The following is a 19,203-nucleotide window of genomic DNA, read 5'->3' on the forward strand; positions in this document are numbered from 1 at the left end:
CTTTTTGAACGTGAAAGTGGCTAAAAGTTTTCACGCACCTGCACTTAACGAGGGAATCACACGGACACTCCATTAGGTACACCGCCATTTTCAAGTGTACCTAATAACAGGCCACTTTATTAGGGAAATATGGTCAAAGGTGTCAAGCTCTAGTCCTCGGGCCGCGTTCCAATATGTTTTCCAAGTGACCCTCGTTAAGCGCACCTGCGTGAAAACTTTTAGCTCTTTTTGAACGTGAAAGTGGCTAAAAGTTTTCACGCACCTGCACTTAACGAGGGAATCACACGGACACTCCATTAGGTACACCGCCATTTTCAAGTGTACCTAATAACAGGCCACTTTATTAGGGAAATATGGTCAAAGGTGTCAAGCTCTAGTCCTCGGGCCGCGTTCCAATATGTTTTCCAAGTGACCCTCGTCAAGCGCAGGTGCGTGAAAACTTTTAGCCACTTTCACGTTCAAAAAGAGCTAAAAGTTTTCACGCACCTGCACTTAACGAAGGAATCTTGGAAAACATGTTGGAATGCGGCCCCAAGGACTGCAGTTTGAAATCTGTGCTATACATGGTCATTATTTCCTTAAATGTCATGGTCAATTCTTTAACAACAACACACTCTGTCCAATGTGAAATAAGCAGTTGAAACATTGAAAAATGTGTTTATTTCTCTGGTTGTTGATTTTTTGCTCACTTGTTTGTGTTACACTTTTGCATGTATGTAAGGTGACCTGCTATTGCATCAATAGCAAACAACACATCAGCAGTGGACACTCAAACCGAGGAAAAAAAAAAACAAAAACATAGAAGTGAATTCTCCATCTGCTTTGGTTTTGATGTCGCTGCCATGACGATGAGACACTTGACCACACAAACGAGGTGCGTGAAGGTGACCTGGGTAGGCTAAAAGCTGACGTGATGGGACACGAAATGAAAAATAAGAAAAACAAGCACCAGGTTGTAGACGTCCCCTTGAGGTACTACCGAAAAATTAAAACCACCGGTAAAATCGAGATGTCGCTTCTTCATCAACCTCCCAAAAAGCTGAAAAATATACAGATTATGAGCTTCCATATACAATCATAATAAATATGTTGACTAAAAACAAAAGCAAACTTCTATAGTGTGAGTCCACTTATTAAAGGGAACGTCTCCCTCCCTTTTTTTTTTTCCAAGAGCATCCTTGACCTCATTCAAGCGATCATATTCATATAGAAATGTCACAAATGTGCAGTGCTTCATTAGAACTTCTAAACACAACAATGGCTTTGTCCATTTCCCCCCCCCGCATATTTCCCAAAACCCAAATAGGAAATAATGTGCTTACTTTTGGTACTGAACACATAAATGCTGGTAGAGTTCATATTCGAATATAAGTCGTTTTCTTTTCAACAACCACATGCATAATTATGGAAAACCCTTTGAGCGTTCATTCCATATCCAGAATAAGGTCCGTGAGTACACCCAGTAGCACCTTTTGGCCTACCGGCTGGCACACAATTGAACCCGAAAAGAATTCTACTAGTCTATTGAATTCTCACTCGTGATGACAAAGCGGATAGCCGTACAAGGACCTTGAACTGAGTTGTATTCTATATGAACTGCAGCTATAAACTAAAGGTGTATAACTTTCACATCCAAACCCCTATGCCAAAAGTGGCACTAGTAGTGGATAAAACATTAGTTGGAGCAAAAAGCGTACTTAGTACAAGGACCTTAAGTTGGACAACAAATAAATGCTCAAGTGGCTTTGGGCCCAAAAGTGCTACTAGTAGTAAGAAAAATGTGAAGGTCAAACCCAAAGGTGGCGATGAGCAGTGCCAGAAACTAGGAAGATGTGGTTCTTCTACGACTGAATTGTCTTACTAGAGAGAAGAAGCCGAAGGACGTGGACTGAATGCTTCAAAGGGCTTCCCACGCCTGCATTTACATGTGGGAATTCCACTTGTGTTGTCACATTGGAGAAACAAAAGGTGGTTTGGAATTTGTAAACCTTTTCATTTTCAGCGCGGGTCAGTTTGTCCCTAAGTCTCGAGCGGCCAGCGAGGACTCACTCGTCGTCGTCCTCCTCCTCCTCCTCGCCGTCTGACAGCGCGGCGCAGGCCCGTATCTGCCGATAGCCGTCCAGCCACTTCTCCACCATCTGCGTGACGAGTGGGTGGTTGCGTCGGCGTGAGCTCTTCTGCAGGGCCACCAGCACGCCGCCTTCCGTCACGCAGCAGTCCAGCCACGAGCGCAGCAGCTTCTCCTGCTGCTCCTCGTTGCCCATCTGACAAAAAAAACCATGCGGCCGAGTCAAAATGGAAGAAAAATGAGACCGACGTATTCGGCAAACAACTTACTTCTTGCGCGGAGAGGAAGTGGATGTGCAGCAGCTTGCGGTCGTTGTCGACGAGCGGCAGGAAGGTGACGGTGACGTCGTCGTCTGTGTTGAGGTTGGCGCCGGCGCCGCGATTGTCGAAGCCGTCGTTCTCCATGGCCACCAGGGCGGAGAAGTGGCCGCGCGTGTAGCCCAGCGCGATGGGGCTCTTCCAGCAGAAGCTCTGCTCCCACAGCAGGGGCAAGTACACGCCTGGCAACGCACATGCGTCAAACACGGCATCAGAAAGAAGCCTCTCGACGTGTTCAATCAGATTTTCTGCGTTCGACTGAACTGTTCGGCGAATCTGATCTGAATCTGACGTTACCGATTCTCAACATGCAAGAATTCTGCCACATCTTCTTACACTGGTTCTCTTATTAGCTCCTATTTTACATGATCACACACAAAATCCCGCAGGAAGCCTTTTCTTCACTTCCTGTATGGGTCCCAATACTTTTGTCTGTCTGACTAACTCGCCGTAGCCGTACCTTAGCAACGCAATTGCATGTGAGCTTTCACTGGCTTCACCTGCTCAGTCGCTTTCGCTACAAACAATCAACAAACGCTCTTTCATCATTGCCTTGCAAAAAAAAACAAAAAAAAAAAACGACACAGACATTCGCGTGTTTGTGTGTGTCATCCATTTCCCCAGAGACGCCTTTTATGTTTACAGTCGCTGAAATAGCTGAAAGGCTTACTTGTGGAGAAGAGTGCACGGCAGCTATGTCTGCTATGTCAGCTATGAGGGACTCACAAAGGAAGCCCCGGGGCACATCAATGTGGTCTACCATTTTTCTTTAAATAATGCTTTGCAATTTAAAAGAAAAAAAAAAAATATATATATATATATATATATATATCAATGCCCGTGTAACGCCCGTGTAACACCGGCGCCTACCTTGAAAGCGAGTGAACCCGAGCGTTTCCCCACGGAAACTTTTGTAGTACTTCACTCCGTAGACGATGATGGGCCTCCGAAGTATGTGTGCAAGAACAAAAATGTGAGTCTGCTCCAAGCTGGATCCGGGCTGGGGAGGGAAGATGACGCCGAGACTTAGACTTCTACCCATTGCAGGACCGGACGTGATGGTTCTGGGGGGCTTTGCGTACCTGACTGGCCAGTGACAGGATGAAGGCCCAGTCCTCCTGCCACTGTTCCTCCCGCAGAGAAAAGTGCAGGCCGAAGCTTTGCGAATACCACGACTCCCACTCCTTCCAGCGCGTGTAGAACCTTGGACAACAAACAAACACACCTCGAGTTTACTTTGATGGCCGGCTTACACTTGGGTCTTCACGTAAACTGTTTTGGATGACTTAAAATGCTTGAAGCGCACCTCCGTACATTTTGTGTGGTTTTTTTTTAGCGCCTCACCAGTGTGAGCAGTCGTGCAGGCTGTCGTGGAGCGTCTTGCGCAGGACCGAGTCCTTGTCGTAGATGCCCCACGTGGCCTGCAGTACCGAGTCCAGCAGGCAGTCGCCGGCCGTGCGGTTCCACAAGGCGTACAGACGGCTGTCCAGCCGGGTCCCGAGCTCCAGCGACCAGTTGATGATGGGAGACTCCTCTTCCAGCTCTGGGGGGGATAAGCAATTGATAAGATTACTGATTTGACACACCAAAAAAAAGACATTGTGTTTCTGCATGATTCCTTTTGTTCATAGTATTGTTCTATACGTTTGGTGTTCATGCGTAATATTTGTTTTGTTTGCACATTTGTAAATTGGATGAGATGAAAATCCTCTTGAAGTCAATATTTGGCCAGAATCGTTGCGGTCTTAACCGTATAAGGCTATTTTATTGTATCCCTTTAAAGAAAAGAAAAACAAGAATCCAGTTCCAAATTTGACACCAGCTAGCTATGAGCTGATACAAGAGGGACCACGTGAGCTGGTGGGAGGACAACAAGCCCCTTGTGTGGACGTGCTGTCTTTGAAGCACAGCGAGCTTAATCTATTTAATGGCGGACCTCCTCAGTGTGTCGCTGAAGCAGTGACCCAATAGGAAGCCGCATTTGGTGCATCAGAGCAACTTTAAGGGTTTGGGAGAGGGGGGGGTGCAGAAAGTCAGCGTGCAGTTTACCAGGCCACGTGATCAGATTTAAATCTTAATCTGTTAATCTACAAAAAAAAAAAAAAAGGAAAGCATAGCGGTCTTTTCTGGCCAAATTTTTAGGCTAAGGTTGCTTGTTATGTGATCCTCGTGACGACATGTGAAGTGAAGTTCTGCCTGTTAGCGCTGTGGAAGTGGTTGCGTGCACGTCTGGTAGAAGGTAAAAAGCCTTGAGAAATTAACAAAACTCTTTGGCTGTGTTTGGACTCAAGACAAGACGGGCAATCAAGGAGACAGAGACCAATTTTGGCAGGGAGGGAGTGCGAGGAATAAACCAATGCAAACACTTGGCGTGCTTCCCATTAGAGGATGAGTTTGGACAGCAAGTGGATCACCGTCAACTTAGATCTGCTTGAACTCCCTCAAACAGCAATTTGTGCACGCACTCACTGGTGTAATAAGAAGTGTGCAACATTTTACCTTTTTGCACATCTCGGTCCAAAACCTCGTCAAAAAGCTTTTCCTGAACGGCTGGGGGTAAATCCTCAATATCTGCAACAAATACAGCCAAAACATATGTTTTTAAAAAATATACACAAGTGATTCAAATAAAAATTCTAATAGATTCATACTTGTTTATAAATATATTTGCCCTACCTTAAAATAGCAATGAAAGCTTTCTATTCTATTCTAGCGGTTTTTAATGAGCACAAGATGACCGAAATGCTTCAGCTCAGACCGGCTAGCTTGTTTTTGTTGCGTCCACAATAACCGCTGGCTTTCTGTCTATGCTCGTGGGGCTCTTGTCAACACAGTAGCCAATTCTTCCCCGAAAAGACAAATGAATGCATCGGCTGTGTGCGGGCCAAACAGAGCGAGTCTTTGCTCGTGGCCACGTGCCAAGGTCGCTATTATCCAGCACATTGATGAGCAATCCTAAACCAGACACTGGCATTTTACAGTTTGTATGTTGTGCAAGAGCAATACTCCAGACAGCGAGCTAAAGGTGACCTGCTGGCAAGGTGAAGGTGACCAGGTCCGTGAGGAAGTAGCAGGTGAAGTCCCCCTTGCGTTGGTGGAGGGAGGCAGCCACCTCGCGGCGGATCTGCTCCGTCAGCTCGGGACACACCATCGCCGGGATGCACTTGGCCGCCTGTTGGGACACCTGAGAAGAGAAAAGCATCTTAGACAAAAGCTGTGCAGACCAGAGCCCAGAGTTAAAATAGAAAAAAACACGGTGAAGCAGCATTTGGCTGTTGTGCTGCCGATGGAAGTGAAGTCAAATATTTTTGCAGGCACACTCCCACGTCTCACTCAGCGATTTCTGGCTGACCCGCTCTGACAGCAAATTGGGCCAGCGAGCGAGGCGAGGTGCGTGCCGACGCATAATCCGGGATAACGGCGACGTCAGATACCAAGCTGCTGCGCGCGCCTCGGCCGCAAACATTCAGAAAGGCTTCTCCGCTGACCTCGGTGAGCAGCACGGCCAGCATGTCCTGCCTCTGGAAGCGGATGGCGAGGTGCACCAGCGTGAAGCCTACGTCGAACGCCGACGGACGGTTGAGCAGGTGCACCTCGTCGGACGACAGCTGCCTGGCGATGTCGCCACCCGACGTCTTGTAGGCCTCTACGGCCGCCAGGTCGCCCTCCACCACGCCTGTGTGGAAAGACATTACAAAGCGCTGAGAATTGAAATGCCGGACGCTCCATACAACAAGTGTAGCATCCTCTTGAGTATACTGTAAACACTGCGCGGAGCTTCTTTTGCTCTCATGTCAACACAAAACAAGGTTGGGGCGCACACGAGCGTTTGTGCAAGAAACTCGGAGGACCACCGGTGATGGCAAGTCACTGTCAGGTGCTCAATAATGCAGGCTGAAAGTCACGAGTGTTGCTCAAGACGTTTATACTTCTGACCGCGGCGCCACTTGTCACTCTATTTATAAAACGACAGGTCCCTGAGGAAGGAAGCCTGCTGTGCGCGCGCACACACACAGTGCCGCGGTGTGTCACGCTTAACCTCCCTAGCAACAGAGGACAAACTCATGTGACGGATTGTCTCCAGCACAATCGGGCTGTGACCTCTTTGCGAGTTGACGTCCCCTCGGCCTGAAAGCGTCCATCACTTCTGCCGTTCGACGGAACGTGAAGGGGAACTGTACAAGTAGCGTGACAGCGAAAGGAAAACAAAAAAAAACTAACACAAAAACAAATTTTCCTGAGAACCCTGATCCTCCCACTCTCCCTTCGCTGGCCAGTCTGCAGTGTGGGTGGCCGGATACTCGCTGAAAGCGCAGCAGTCTATCAGCATACCAAAAAGACAAATGAGCAAATGTGGACTGAGCTATGTAAACCTGTTTGGAACAACCGCTCTGCGTAGGATAAATAGATGGCAATTGTCGTCATTTATTTAACTTTTTCACCAAACAAAGGCAAAATACGCTAATGTGCATACGACTTATTTTGACTTGGCTATCATAGTTGTACGTGTTGCCCTCTGAAAATTATTTTTCCACAGTGTGCTGCGGTCACTCTGGATCCGCTTGAAACTCACCGACACAGGCGTTGAGGAACAGCCAATCCGTCCTCCTCATTCGGTTCTTGATCTGCTTGAGCTTTTTGAAATCCACCTGCAGCTCCTCCTGACTGCCGACCCCGGCTCCCGACGCCACCTCGATCCTCTGAAAGTCCATGTTCACCTCCGACTCACGTTTGGAGGATGGCGGCGACCTCCTCTGGCTGCTGCTGCAGCCCCCGCCCAAACCCACCACGCCGCCGCCGACTCCCTGTCCGCCCTGGCTCCCCGTGCTGCCGCCCCGCCAGTCGATAAACTTGGAGGACGGCTGCTGCCGTTCGGGCTCGGACGCCAGTTCGATGGGTTCGGCTAGCGGGCCGTGTCCGGGCCGCGGGTGGTCGCACACGACACACTTGGGCGCCTTTGACCAGTTCTCGTAAGTACAGGCGGCGCAGGTCCAGTGCTGCGCGTGTGTGTTGAGCCGATTGCGATCATTGTATTCCTCGCAGGGGTCCGTGGCAGTGGAGGAGGGCGCCGGGCGGCACCCGGAGCCTGAGGTCTGGGGCGACTCGGTCGGACTCCGTGGCTGACCTTGATGACCGGCGTGCTGCCTGTGACACAGGCACTGAGTGCAGCGGATGGCGCGAGGCCAGTTCAGGTAGGTACACATGTGACAGGACCACTTGGAACTGGTCTCTGGGGCATCGGGCGCACGGACGCGTGGCCGCGCGCTGGAGTCGGGACAAATGAGCAAAGAGGAGCTCCCCTGGGTGGGGCTGTTGCCGAGGCCGACGGGGTCCAGTGGTGGGACGCTCTTGAAGGGCTCCTCAGTGATGATGGCGCCCGCGCTGGGCCGCTGCGCGCGGCACATGGTGCACTTGATGGCCGACTGCCAGTTCTCGTAGGTGCAGTATTCACAGGCCCACTTGGCGACCAGCTCGGTCATCGTCGCGCCCACGCCGAGGAGGCTCGTTGCCTTTCGGTGGGGTTCTCAGCTTGGCGGGTCCACTCCGAAGGAAACGGCGCACTGCAACCCAAGACACGTGGAATGTTTTTCACATGGAACATTTTGCAAGGGATGTTAGATACAGCTTTTTTCCCAGACCGATACCCGTAACCGATACCTCTCGTACTCGATGTATAAAATTTCATTTTACACAATGCCCCAAAAAAATTGTGGAACAAGACTGATGTATCCGTACTCGCCCATCTATTCATAAGGCAAGTCGTTTTTATTTATTCTTCTATTTTTGTTTAACTGTCCTACTATTGAAAATGTACATTGGCTGTACTGTTAATGGCGTTTTCATCATGGTGACGTTGAGTGTACAATTTACAGTGGGGATAATCTATGTCAACCAGATGATCACATGTTAATCAAGGGGGTGAGTAGTTTCAGGGTCAGAGTACAGACGGGAGGGGGCATTAGGTCAGCGCAAGGGGCCACTTTCTGCCACTCAGTAAACAGCCACAACGCTAAGCGCTGGCACTGAGGACGCTGGGTAAATGAAGGACTCCATGAGCCAACATTGAGTACTTTTACTTTAATTTCATTTTACAGATGTTTGGAATATCAAGACGTTTAAAACAATCCTTGCACATTTTGTAACTTTGATATATTATTGACTTTAGCATAAGTCTACTACATAAGATCTCATCGAAAGGGTAAGATGTATTGTCTGTACTGATATCTGTTTTATGCCGTCGACACTAAGAATACGATTTTCAGAGGGGGATATTCTATAATCTGCTCCAGAGTACCAATATTGCACGTTAATCTCTGCTAATGCACATCTGCACAATATCAAAAGGGTGCCTGGCGCACACTGACTGACTGGGCTTACTAGCACACAGTGCAATTGCTTTTGCCCTGGAGGTATTTGACGCCCCACAATACAGCAATGCTCAGTAACAATCCGGAATGGAAACCCAACACCGAGCATAAACACATACAGTAAAAGTTAATTTATAGACAGGGGGCCAGAGTGGCCTACAGTACCATAGAGGAGGCCGGTAACAAGAGACAGGGGGGCGAATGAAAGCAGACACCCAGCGGGGAAGACGTGTGACCGCCTCGAAACTTAACCCACACTCTGAAACTGAATTCAATGCAAAGCCTATTAAAGACAAATAAAAAAAGGGGGGTAATCCACAGCGCATGCGCATTGCTTACATTCGGACTGAGACGTTTGTTTACACGGTGAGAAATTCATCACATGAGCGCAACAAAACGCACCGCCGGCGCCTTGTTTGTTTGTTATGGTTTTCCTAACATCCCACAGCAACAACCTGACACGCCCCACCTTTTTCCAAAGGTACGACGTTCTTTTTGACCAGGTTCACAGGTGACGCGCTAATCGTTTCGTGCTCAAAACCAGGTACGAAACGCGTTTTGGCGTCAGCCAGCGTGTCAATAACTTTCCCTAACGATGGAACTATCGCGATGTTTGCGACCTTGCGTTACAAACTCGACGAGATTTAACAGCCTGCCAGATAAGTAATTAGAGAGCAAGCTAACCACCCGCGCGCTGCTAACACGAATGGATTATGGTCTTGTTGCGCTTCGAAAGTGGAAGCTGTTGAGTAGGACTCAACGAGAAGCCCCTTACCTCGTTTCGTTGGCCGTGGAGAGCCCACTCCCAGCCGAAGCCACTCGGGCTTCTCTTACGTAGCCGACACTAGCCGCATATTGACTTGGTTGGATGGCGGAGGTCCATATAAACCACAGGGCGAGAGCCTCCACCCACTCTCTCGAGCCCCGTCCCTCCTCAGTTGTCCGCGTTGAACTCTTCAAATCATCTTTATCCCCTTTTCGTCGAGCAGAAGGGCTTTTAATGGCGGCACGGAGGGGGAGAGGAAGCGAGCGAGGCAAGGGCTAAAAACACACTAACGAGAGAAGTATGGAAGCCTTCCCTGGACAGCGTTACAGTTGGGAGGCAGGACCGAGGATTTACTACCTGAATATGCCGCGTCTTGTGATTGGTCAATTTCCGCGCATCCTCTTGTGTTGTCCAATCACAATTGACATACGTCATTGTTCATGTTAAAGAGATACGTCAGAGCAAAACAGTACACTTCAATGTCATCCGGAATAACAGCACCAGCCCCCCTCTCCAACCCCCCATCGATGGACTAGTTTACAACAGCAAATGACATTTTTTTTTCTTTATTTAATCGCAGGCTTGTAAAATTGTGTCTATATTTTGTTGTTGCAGGAACGGCAGTTAACCACGTGGTGTCGACTCCAAAGGGATGATGTCATCGTGAAAATACTGCAAGCAGCCTGCAGTAATGTATGGCCACTTCAATGTCAGCCCGACGCGCAACACTGGACCGAGATGGAATATCTTTTCCAATGTTATGATTATCAACGGGATGCGTATATTGATGCAACGCACAAAAGCACAAGCGGCACGAGTCGAGCAGCCATCTGCACACACAATATGAACACTTTTTGCATGTTTTTGTGATGCATTTGCGTATTGCGCAAATCTAACCATCATATATACATTAACCCCCTAGTTGGGTTAGGGTCCTTGACTTATGTTACTCTTGAAGTGAGGACAGCAATTTCTCTCAATAATTATCACATTTGAGCTCAGAAATTTAGGTGCAAAAATAAGTACAATCTCCACAAATTTGATGAGGAAACATTAGAAAAAACAGACAAGCCATCTGACATACACACGTCTCTTTATTAACCCCCAAAGATAAGACCACACCGTGCTCCTTCAGCCATGACTTTTGTTTTCTTTCAAGTGCACAAAACCAGCTAAAAGTCTAAAGAGTCCCTCGGCATTGTGCTTCGGGGAGGTCTGACGGTGTCCCATTCAACATCGGAAGGGTCCGGGGAGTATTACCCCCTATAGTTATGAGTACATGAGTGTCTATCTGTATAGAATTACATCTTCAAAAAAAAAATAAAACACTAAACCTGAGCCCTGCTGTCTTTTTTTTTTTTTTTTTTTAAATCAAGATGAGGTTATAGTCAATACAATAGTCAATACAGTGGAACCTCCACAGTCGAACAGTTCATAAAGTGGTACAATTTTGTTAGCGTAGTCGCAAAATTGCTCAAGTCACTTTATTGTCTCAAAAGATATAAATTGTCATGCTAAGAATTTTTTTTTTCTTTTATCAGATTAAATCAAGGTAACTGGACACGGTGTTTTCAGAAAATGCTTCAAAATGACTTGGACCACTTACGCTATTAGGCTAACAAATTGGAGTGACCATAGGTGACATCACATTTCAAGACTTCAGCTCAGTGAGCATCTAAATGGAAATCTTAAAGGATTATTTTTTTGTGATGCTAAAAGAAATAGTGAAGTCATCCAGCATGTGTTGTTGTGTAACTTGAGAGGTTCCACCGTAGGCGTTACAACGCCCAGCAATCATCACACGGGCTTTGTAGAGCATGATTATCAAACTCCTGCTCTAATGTCAACTAAATGCTACAACGTTCCCGTCCCTTGTCTACTCTACGTACATTCAATACTTAATTTAGTTTCTCCTCATATGCTCCAGTTCTCCAGGGAAAAGCATACAACAAATGTCATCGCCATTATGAAGTCACATTTAAATTGTGCCAGTTCCTGATCAGTGATGCAACAAGCCTGACAAAAGCAAGAAGTGGACAAAAAAGCTGAATCTCCAGACATTGCGTCAGTTCCCAATCGAGTACAACCTGCTGGTGCCCGCATTCAACACCCTGCAGGTTCTTTAGCGTCCTAAAAATATGCCAATGACTTTGATTTGATGTCTCCGACAATTACCGAGCAGGTTTCATGTGGTTTTGTGGTTAGGATTCCTGTTTCCAACAACAAAGACGGCAAAGTCACAAGTCGCGACAGTACGACACTAGTACGATTCTTCAGTGGTTATTGTCAGCCAAGAAGGAAGAACGACACCAAAGATGGAAGTCTGACATACGTTAAGCTGTTGTGATCACCGCAGTTAAAAGTCACACACTACAAATGGTTACTGAGCCTTCCATGAAGGAGTTTAATAGAGAACAAGTGAGCGAGAAAGTAAGCTTCAAGTGATTATATAAGTCGACAGTGAGAAAGTTGTTGATTTGAAAATGGAGTTCAGTGGTAGCTCTGTGTGTTGCAGCAGTCGAAAGGAACCTCTTAAGCGTCGGGTTAGTAAAGCTACAGTACATTGTGTTAAGCCCCATCTAACTTAGAAAAGCTAAAAGCTGAGCAGTGGTCACACGAGTGGCAAGACAGGACCTCATTGGTAGAGCGCAAAGAAAATGGTACATTATGTTAAGTGCAGCGAAGCGCCATACAATTTCAGTGTTTTCTGTTGACATTCTCGTCTAATCAATCTCAACCCCCAAAAGAAAATATATATTTATATATAAAGCAGCCGTAAGTGGCGGATCTATTTGTCATTTACTTCCTAAATCCCAAATCGAAAATGACAATTGTGCACGAAAAAGCAAAACAAAAGTGTCAAGGCTGATTAATCTTCTCCCTTTTGTTTTCTTTGAGAGGTTGTTGTTAAAAGAAGGCAATAAATAGTGCAAAAGTGACGCAAGAGTGTGTTAGTGTAATGTGGGGGGGAAAAAATAAAAAAAAAGAGTGGGAAGCAAGACCTGCCTTTTTATGGACACGCTGGTTGGCAGAATTAACACCATTCTCTTGTTAAACACCAGACGTCCCAAATGAAGTACCTAGACAGTGCCCATAAAATAAAAAAAATAAAGATTAAAAAACAAAAAATCTCAGGGAACAAAAAGAGCCCCCTTCCAGTGAGCTGACGAGGTTTCCTCTTAAAACGGAGAGAAGACGACAACAGAACGAGACTTTATAGTGGGATGCCAGCTGCACATGCCGTTCACTTTCAGGACTGGCACTTTTTTTTTTTTTTTTTCATGATTGCTTGAGAAGGTGCGTCAGTGTCCCACACACACCCGGCGCCGCGTTTCTATGTGGTCTGCGAGCCACGGGCATCCCCGTCGGGGCCCAGGGCAGACAGCCGACTTCGAGCTAAAAGGCTGCTGGGGGTCACCGGCAGGTGGGAGGCTTCGCTCACCAGGTTCTCGTACTCGCTACTGTCCTCGTCGTCGTCGAACTCCTGCCCCGCCGCTTGCCTGTCTAACGAGTCCGAGCTTGACCCGTCGCCATTGCCGAGGTACGGCGAGCTAGGTGCGCTGACAGGATTGGAGGCGGCGGCCAGCGGGCCCGGCGTGGGATGGCCCGGGGATCCCACGGCTTGGGGACGGGGAAGTAGAGCGGCGCTGGTGGAGGCCGGGGAAGAGGATGAGAGCAGAGAGTCAACCTGGGACAGAAGGTCGGCATAAGACGGCGGGTTGGGGGAGATGCTGGGCCGCTCGGGCGCCGAGGGTGCGTGGAAAGATATCCTGGATGGAAGGGACGTCTGGGAAGGTTCCGTGTTCTCCTCTGGAATGGCGTTTGGAGTCTGCATTTCACGGAGCTCTGTGGAGCACAAAATACACAGCAACTCGCTTTTGTATTACGGTGCAAGGTGTGCCATCCATCTGTCACTCCGCTTCTCTACTCACATTTGATTACATTTAATGTCAGAAAAGGCTGAGTCACGCACTTATGTCTTATTTTTACGGTGCTAGCCGGAATAATGACTCCGCCCCTGCGGTCATATCTCCTAAATCATTCTGCCACCGGCGAAGGGCTTTTTGTGCGTGGTCAGGATGTCGGCCACTTTAAACGATGCGCGAGCCGACTGTTGTTTTTGGAGAGGACCTTTCAGACGCTTTACGATCTCACAGTGGCTGCTTCCCGCCAGGCGGTAAATAATATTTCCCAAAGAAATCCACAGAGACTTACTTCTCTCCTCCTCGGCCGTCTTGCGTTTCCTGAGTGCAATTTGTTCTTTCAGCTTGTTCACATCGTCTTGAAGTTTCTCCTTTACGCGTTCGCTTTGATCGACCTCCCCGCACACAGCCTTGAGACGGGAGAAGGAATCAAATGAGGCGACGTGATAAAAAGTTGATTTGATGCACTTGGGGAGTCTGCTCACCTGCACTTTATCTTGCAGCGCACTATGCACTTGATAGATGGTTCGAATATCCTTCATCACGCCGTCTTTGTCGAAGAATTCGGCCCTGCGGTGAAGTGAGTTGCGGGAGACATTTGCATGATCAGAGCAGATGCAAATTTGCCTTGCAGGAATTCACCGAGAGCGGTTGAGCTCGACGGCGCTGTCGTTACATTTGGGCAACTTCCGCCGTCTATTAGACACGGTCAGTTCACAGCGGGCCTACTGCGCCTCGCCCTGCTTTATAAACCGGCAGGATGGATATTAACTGCGCCCAATCGATTTGTTTGTAATGTGTGCGTGTGCCCTGTGGGCATCTCACGCTGTCGTTGTGGGACTTTATCAGAGAGGCTCCGTGTCAACTTGTAAAAAAATCCCGTGTTGGCATGTGCTCAAATAAAAACATTTGTTGAACGTGGAAGCGGCGTGCAAATATGACCTACCCGTGTTCTTTGATGACCTTGGCGTAGTTGAGCGAGGTATTGGGCACCGAGGAGACTTTGTACTCCTGCTGGCTGGTGTTGCCCAGGTTGGGGATGGTGAGGGTGATCCTCTGGTTGTACCTGCTGAGCGCGGACGACCACTTAGCACCCCCACAACATCACCACGCTCGAATATTCTTGGAATGATTCGTGCTAGGTGGACTCTCAGAAGAAGAGTCCACTGAAGTTCCCATGTTAATGACGTCATCAATTAAATGGCGGCATGACCATAAGCGTGTCCATCACTACCTGCGGTTGGGTCGGAAGAGCACGTACTCCAGCGCGTGCGTGGAGCTGTTGGCCGTGGAAATGAAGCCGAACAGGAGGAAGACGAGGTCGGGCACGCCGAGCAGCCGCGTCAGTTGCTTGTGGACCACCTGCTCTCTGAAAGACATCTGCTGCTGCGTGTTCCGCCGAAACCGATACCAGCCAATCACGTGCTGGGTGAGGGAGTGAGTAAAATAAAAGACATTTAGTTGGCTGTGCGCTTGAGGTCTTCGGTTGACAGTTGGTTTGAGGAAACGGATAAAACAGGCAGAACGTCATCACTCACTTTTCTCCTATCTTTGAGAATACTGCCGAGATGTTCTTCGTTGATTTTGCCGGCATAGTCATAAAAGCTGGAGAGAGGGGAACAAAAAGAGGTCACTTGCTTGATGCTGCAGTGAAATATTGCGAGATGGAGCCATCTACTGTCCTAAAATGGTTATGAAGGCCCCAAGCAATGGCTCAACCTATTTACATTGAGATCTGAAAATTGAAAGGACAAAGAAATTTAATCTCCTTCAACATTTTTAACATTATGACGACAGCCATTAAAACACCGTCATGCACCTAATGAGGGACGAGCAGGCCTTTTGAAAAGGATTTTTTCATTTGTTTAACCAAGTTACTCAATACGAGCTTCACTTTTTGAACTGAGATGCACCTGCATGTGCACTATGGAGAAGAATAAAGTGCAGCGAGGACAAAAAAAATATTCTTACAAAGCTTACCTAAACAACCGTGCACAGGGTTCATGGTTATGGATTTCTGATGGGGGGGAAAAAGAGAGATGTCTTCACTTACATTACGCCCAATTCTGATAAATTAGATAAATAGACAGATAGTCCTTACCTACAACCTGGATGAGCTCTGCGCTGCTTATGTGCGTGTCACTGATGCTGATGGTCTCCTCTTGCCTTACTTCTCCTAATAGGAAGCCCTCCTGTACAAAAAAAAAATATATATATATATAGCAAGATAGGCTGAATATTATCAGATCAAACTAATGTAAGGACTTCCTGGTATCCATTGTACAGGGATTAGTTTCCGCACTATAGAGCCCGTGAACATATTCTGGATAGTAGGTACCTTTACCAAAGGAAATATAATGTTCAAAAGATTCACCTTATGAACAACACGTTATTAAGAAGTAAAGTTGAAGACTTGACAGTACCAACAGTGGCGTTAACGGGAATCTAATTGATTGACAGGCGGAAACGAGGTGAATTCAAACAGAGGCTACCCTTTAATTCCACGTGTTTAATCACATTTCCATTGCTGACAATTTAGATTAAGCATTTAAGAATGAACGACAAACTCAACTGTCACGCTTGCTAGCCACCAGGGGAGCTAAGAGCTGAGTATTTCCTGGAACTTAAACACTCCAGGAAATACACCCCAACACTTCCGATAATAAAATAACACAAATGAGCAACCGTGATTTAAAAATATGATTAGCCAATAGCCCAGTCTGTGGCCGTCAAATAGATAAATACACAAATTACGTGTTCAACTATACAAGCTATAATGAGCACATCGACCGGTAAATAGACGACACCATAACTAGCTAGCCCAGGCAGCAACAGATCATGACAGTGAGCAAACAACGCTAACTAATGGCGCTGATGGACAACGCTGGGAAGACAACGCGACCCCTCGCTTTTGGCAATGCGACGCGGCCTACTCACATGATCCGAGTTGCTATTGGCGCTGTGGTAACACACAGAACTAAAAGTATAACCTGAAATGGATGCCGCCATGATGGAAACATCCCTATCAATCCCCCTACTGCCCCCTGTAGTTGAGAAGGCGCTGCAAGAGGCGCAATGCCTCCTGGGAGTTGTAGTCGTCTTTGCTCGCCGTTTTTGCAAGCATGGAAGCCGCCGTAAGAAGCACTCATGGTTCCGACTCAGAAGAGGACAGAGACTCGGATAATGATTTTGAAACTTCACAGTTGGGAACGAAGGAATAGTAAGCCTTTTGAGCATATAGTTGCGTGATAAAACATTCATAATGTGGTTGTCAGTTACTATTTCTCGCTTCTGCAACCACTGGTAGTAACAGCTAAGCTAGCGTTAAGACCAAACTGTGCAATTATTTTCATCATCATTATTATGGTTATCGTTATTATGTTTATTGTTGTTACTATTATTATCATCATCGTCGTTATTGTTTTTATCGTTTTCGTTATTTTTGGTTTTTTAAATCATCAATCTATATTTAGAGGTGCTCAGAATATTAAAATTTTAAATTATAATAGTGTCAATTTTGTTTCTGCAGTTGGGAAAATGCATACCAGAAAGAATTGGAAACATTCCAAGACATTGGGGACGTTGGGGAGATATGGTAATAATTTTTCATTTTACGTAGTTATTAAAACTACTTTAACTATTTTAAAAAAGCAATATATCACTCTGCAGTATTGTACTTAAAAAGACCAAAGTGATGTCATAATTAAGCGTAATTAAACTGTTAAATTGCATTATGATTTAATGCTTTCATAGCCATTGAGATTGTGCTCGCTTTTGGCCACCAGGGGGCAGTGGAATACCGACGAAGAGTTTCACAATTGAGTGATAGGGAACCAAACTTAAAAATATACCATCAGAATGTTATAATTGTAATTATACCTAAATAATCGTGATTTTTTTTTAAAGGTTTGGTGAGGAAAGCATGAACCGTGTGCTAAAATGGATGGACAATGCTAATATTGCAAAAGATGCTGCCATTCTGGACATCGGCACAGGAAACGGAGCCTTTTTAGTTGAGATGGTAAGGGAAATATACAGTTTATTATGAATATAAATCAATTATCTCTTGGAATTTTAATCAAAACTGAGCATTTTTATCTCTGATATGGGACCGGTACATAGTAAAAAGAATTTTTATTGTGAAATGAGAATTTATGACAAATGTAATTTCTTTTTTTGTCACAAGGCTAAACATGGATACAAGAATTTAACAGGAATTGATTATTCCCCAGCCTCTGTGGAACTGGCAAAAAGTGTTCTTCGGGCAGAGGGCTTGACACATGTCAATGTTAAGGTGGGTTCTAGATCTTTACCATATGTACGAAATTTTACGAACAGTGCAACCAATCAAAAGCAAGTCCGGCAGCTATAGAAAATGAGGAATTATGAAATATTTGTAGTCCATCCCAGTTTCCACAGTGGATTTACGTCTGGTCCTGGGTGGGTTAGAGGAAAACCCTTGCAGTGTTTACATGTGGCTTACTTGAAAATGGCCCTGAAAGTGATGGAGGTTTGCCCACCATTCACATTTGACCACCTCCAAACCACAAGGAAATGAAAGCAGCACATCTGCTCCGTAATGGCCGCCCCATTGGCCTTGTCTGTGTGTGTATGCAACAGCCTTGCATATATATTCACATGGAACATGACTGTGTGTGCGTTCCTTGGACAGAAAGACCACCTTTGAAGTCAATATTGACATTAGCGGGATGGAGCGTGAGGCAGAGAGAGAAATCAACAAAGCACATTTTCTCGTATAGTTAAAACTTTTTGTCGTCATCTTATAATAATAGTATGACGGCACATAAAATTATTTTTTTTATGGTTTCTTATAAGGAGGTGGACTTCTGTCGAGGAGAACTCGAGGTTTACGACGTGTGTATCGACAAAGGGACGTTTGACGCCATCAGCCTGAATCCTGACAATACCGGCGAGGTGAAAAGACTCTACGTGCAAGCTTTAAAAGCCTCCCTGAAGGACCGAGGACTCTTCTCGATTACGTCCTGTAACTGGACAAAAGAACAGCTGCTTGAGAGATTCAAAGAAGGTGTGTGTTGTATGTTAAAGTAAAACATATACACGGTACAGCAAACCTTTCACACAAAATGCTTTTGGCATTGAGACGTATTTACATTCAGGCCCTTTTTTTTGTATTAACCACCCATCAGTCAACACGCGAGTCTCACAAGCGGGACTGTTAAGCTCCAGGCGACAACTGTCTGAAATTTGTTTTTTGGCAAGTGGCCAGTTTGCTGTCAACTTTTTATCAGCGGAGTTCCAAAGAAGTCGTCTGTCATATTTGACGCGCCAGACTTCAGCATGTTAGTGTGAAGCTTGTGCGCTTGTCGATGCCTTGTGAATGATATTTTTCTCTTTTTGGTGTCTCATAGGATTTCAATTTGTACAGGAGTTGCCGACGCCCACGTTCCGGTTTGGAGGCAAAAAGGGAAACAGCGTGACTGCCTTGATATTCAAGCGAGTGTGCTGATGCAACCGACAGGGTTTTGTATGTGTTTGTGTGTCTCCCTTTTTTTTTTTAAATAAAGTGACCTTGTTTGTCATGATGTATGGAAAGACGATTTTCACCTTAGCAAAGATTAAAATATTTAATTGAATCACTCAATTTTTTTCAGAGTTTGTTGCATCTGACCCAACTTTATCAGACACCCTCAAACAAGTTTCCGGAAGAAAAAAAAAAAGATAAATATTTGCAGTACGACACTTGAGAGGAGCACATGAAAGCTTAGTATTCATGCAGCAA

The 19,203-nt window shown here is 46.2% G+C and overlaps 3 protein-coding genes and 1 long non-coding RNA gene across 9 annotated transcripts; 2 read left to right on the top strand and 2 right to left on the bottom strand.

The window, feature by feature from the left end:
- Positions 1–637: 637 nt before the first annotated feature.
- On the bottom strand, positions 638–9,877 carry zranb1b (zinc finger, RAN-binding domain containing 1b). 3 transcript variants are annotated; one of them, XM_088384299.1, is made up of 11 exons: positions 9,093–9,162; positions 8,919–9,018; positions 6,959–7,946; positions 5,874–6,061; positions 5,416–5,569; positions 4,885–4,956; positions 3,730–3,928; positions 3,468–3,588; positions 3,256–3,385; positions 2,338–2,567; positions 638–2,264 (listed from the first exon to the last, which is right to left on the bottom strand). In XM_088384299.1, the coding sequence occupies exons 3-11, from the start codon at positions 7,863–7,865 to the stop codon at positions 2,046–2,048; spliced, it is 2,220 nt and encodes a 739-aa protein (XP_088240425.1). In that variant the 5' UTR covers positions 7,866–7,946; positions 8,919–9,018; positions 9,093–9,162; the 3' UTR covers positions 638–2,045. The 3 variants fall into 3 exon arrangements, with proteins under 3 accessions (XP_088240425.1, XP_088240424.1, XP_088240426.1); XM_088384298.1 differs by lacking the exons at positions 8,919–9,018; positions 9,093–9,162 and adding an exon at positions 9,529–9,877; XM_088384300.1 differs by lacking the exon at positions 8,919–9,018 and having other exon boundaries at positions 9,093–9,231.
- On the top strand, positions 8,409–10,883 carry LOC148393034 (uncharacterized). Its single transcript, XR_015860199.1, has 2 exons — positions 8,409–9,234; positions 10,135–10,883. It is a non-coding gene; the product is annotated as an uncharacterized LOC148393034 (long non-coding RNA).
- On the bottom strand, positions 10,596–16,537 carry abraxas2 (abraxas 2, BRISC complex subunit). 4 transcript variants are annotated; one of them, XM_088384302.1, is made up of 10 exons: positions 16,380–16,537; positions 15,544–15,634; positions 15,423–15,459; positions 14,981–15,047; positions 14,677–14,867; positions 14,389–14,508; positions 13,928–14,012; positions 13,735–13,852; positions 12,962–13,365; positions 10,596–12,599 (listed from the first exon to the last, which is right to left on the bottom strand). In XM_088384302.1, the coding sequence occupies exons 1-10, from the start codon at positions 16,449–16,451 to the stop codon at positions 12,471–12,473; spliced, it is 1,314 nt and encodes a 437-aa protein (XP_088240428.1). In that variant the 5' UTR covers positions 16,452–16,537; the 3' UTR covers positions 10,596–12,470. The 4 variants fall into 4 exon arrangements, with proteins under 4 accessions (XP_088240428.1, XP_088240427.1, XP_088240430.1 ...); XM_088384301.1 differs by having other exon boundaries at positions 14,389–14,511; XM_088384304.1 differs by having other exon boundaries at positions 10,596–13,365.
- eef1akmt2 (EEF1A lysine methyltransferase 2) lies at positions 16,468–19,065 on the top strand. Its single transcript, XM_088384306.1, has 6 exons — positions 16,468–16,662; positions 16,972–17,037; positions 17,349–17,463; positions 17,629–17,736; positions 18,279–18,489; positions 18,833–19,065. The coding sequence occupies exons 1-6, from the start codon at positions 16,565–16,567 to the stop codon at positions 18,928–18,930; spliced, it is 696 nt and encodes a 231-aa protein (XP_088240432.1). The 5' UTR covers positions 16,468–16,564; the 3' UTR covers positions 18,931–19,065.
- The last annotated feature ends 138 nt before the right edge of the window (positions 19,066–19,203 follow it).

Source organism: Syngnathus floridae, chromosome 9 (assembly GCF_059516105.1).
Source record: "Syngnathus floridae isolate MCC-2025c chromosome 9, RoL_Sflo_1.0, whole genome shotgun sequence".
NCBI lineage: Eukaryota > Metazoa > Chordata > Actinopteri > Syngnathiformes > Syngnathidae > Syngnathus > Syngnathus floridae.

Coding starts and splice junctions, on each gene's coding strand:
- zranb1b (XM_088384298.1), bottom strand. CDS start 7,865: ATGACCGAGCTGGTCGCCAAGTGGGCCTGTGAATACTGCACCTACGAG. Junction 5,570..5,873: donor TGGCCGTGCTGCTCACCGAG/GTCAGCGGAGAA, acceptor TTCTCTTCTCAG/GTGTCCCAACAGGCGGCCAA. Junction 4,957..5,415: donor CACCTTCACCTTGCCAGCAG/GTCACCTTTAGC, acceptor TATTTGTTGCAG/ATATTGAGGATTTACCCCCA.
- abraxas2 (XM_088384301.1), bottom strand. CDS start 16,451: ATGGCGGCATCCATTTCAGGTTATACTTTTAGTTCTGTGTGTTACCAC. Junction 13,853..13,927: donor CGCTGCAAGATAAAGTGCAG/GTGAGCAGACTC, acceptor TCCCGTCTCAAG/GCTGTGTGCGGGGAGGTCGA. Junction 13,366..13,734: donor GACGGCCGAGGAGGAGAGAA/GTAAGTCTCTGT, acceptor TGTGCTCCACAG/AGCTCCGTGAAATGCAGACT.
- eef1akmt2 (XM_088384306.1), top strand. CDS start 16,565: ATGGAAGCCGCCGTAAGAAGCACTCATGGTTCCGACTCAGAAGAGGAC. Junction 17,464..17,628: donor GAGCCTTTTTAGTTGAGATG/GTAAGGGAAATA, acceptor TTTTGTCACAAG/GCTAAACATGGATACAAGAA. Junction 18,490..18,832: donor GCTTGAGAGATTCAAAGAAG/GTGTGTGTTGTA, acceptor GGTGTCTCATAG/GATTTCAATTTGTACAGGAG.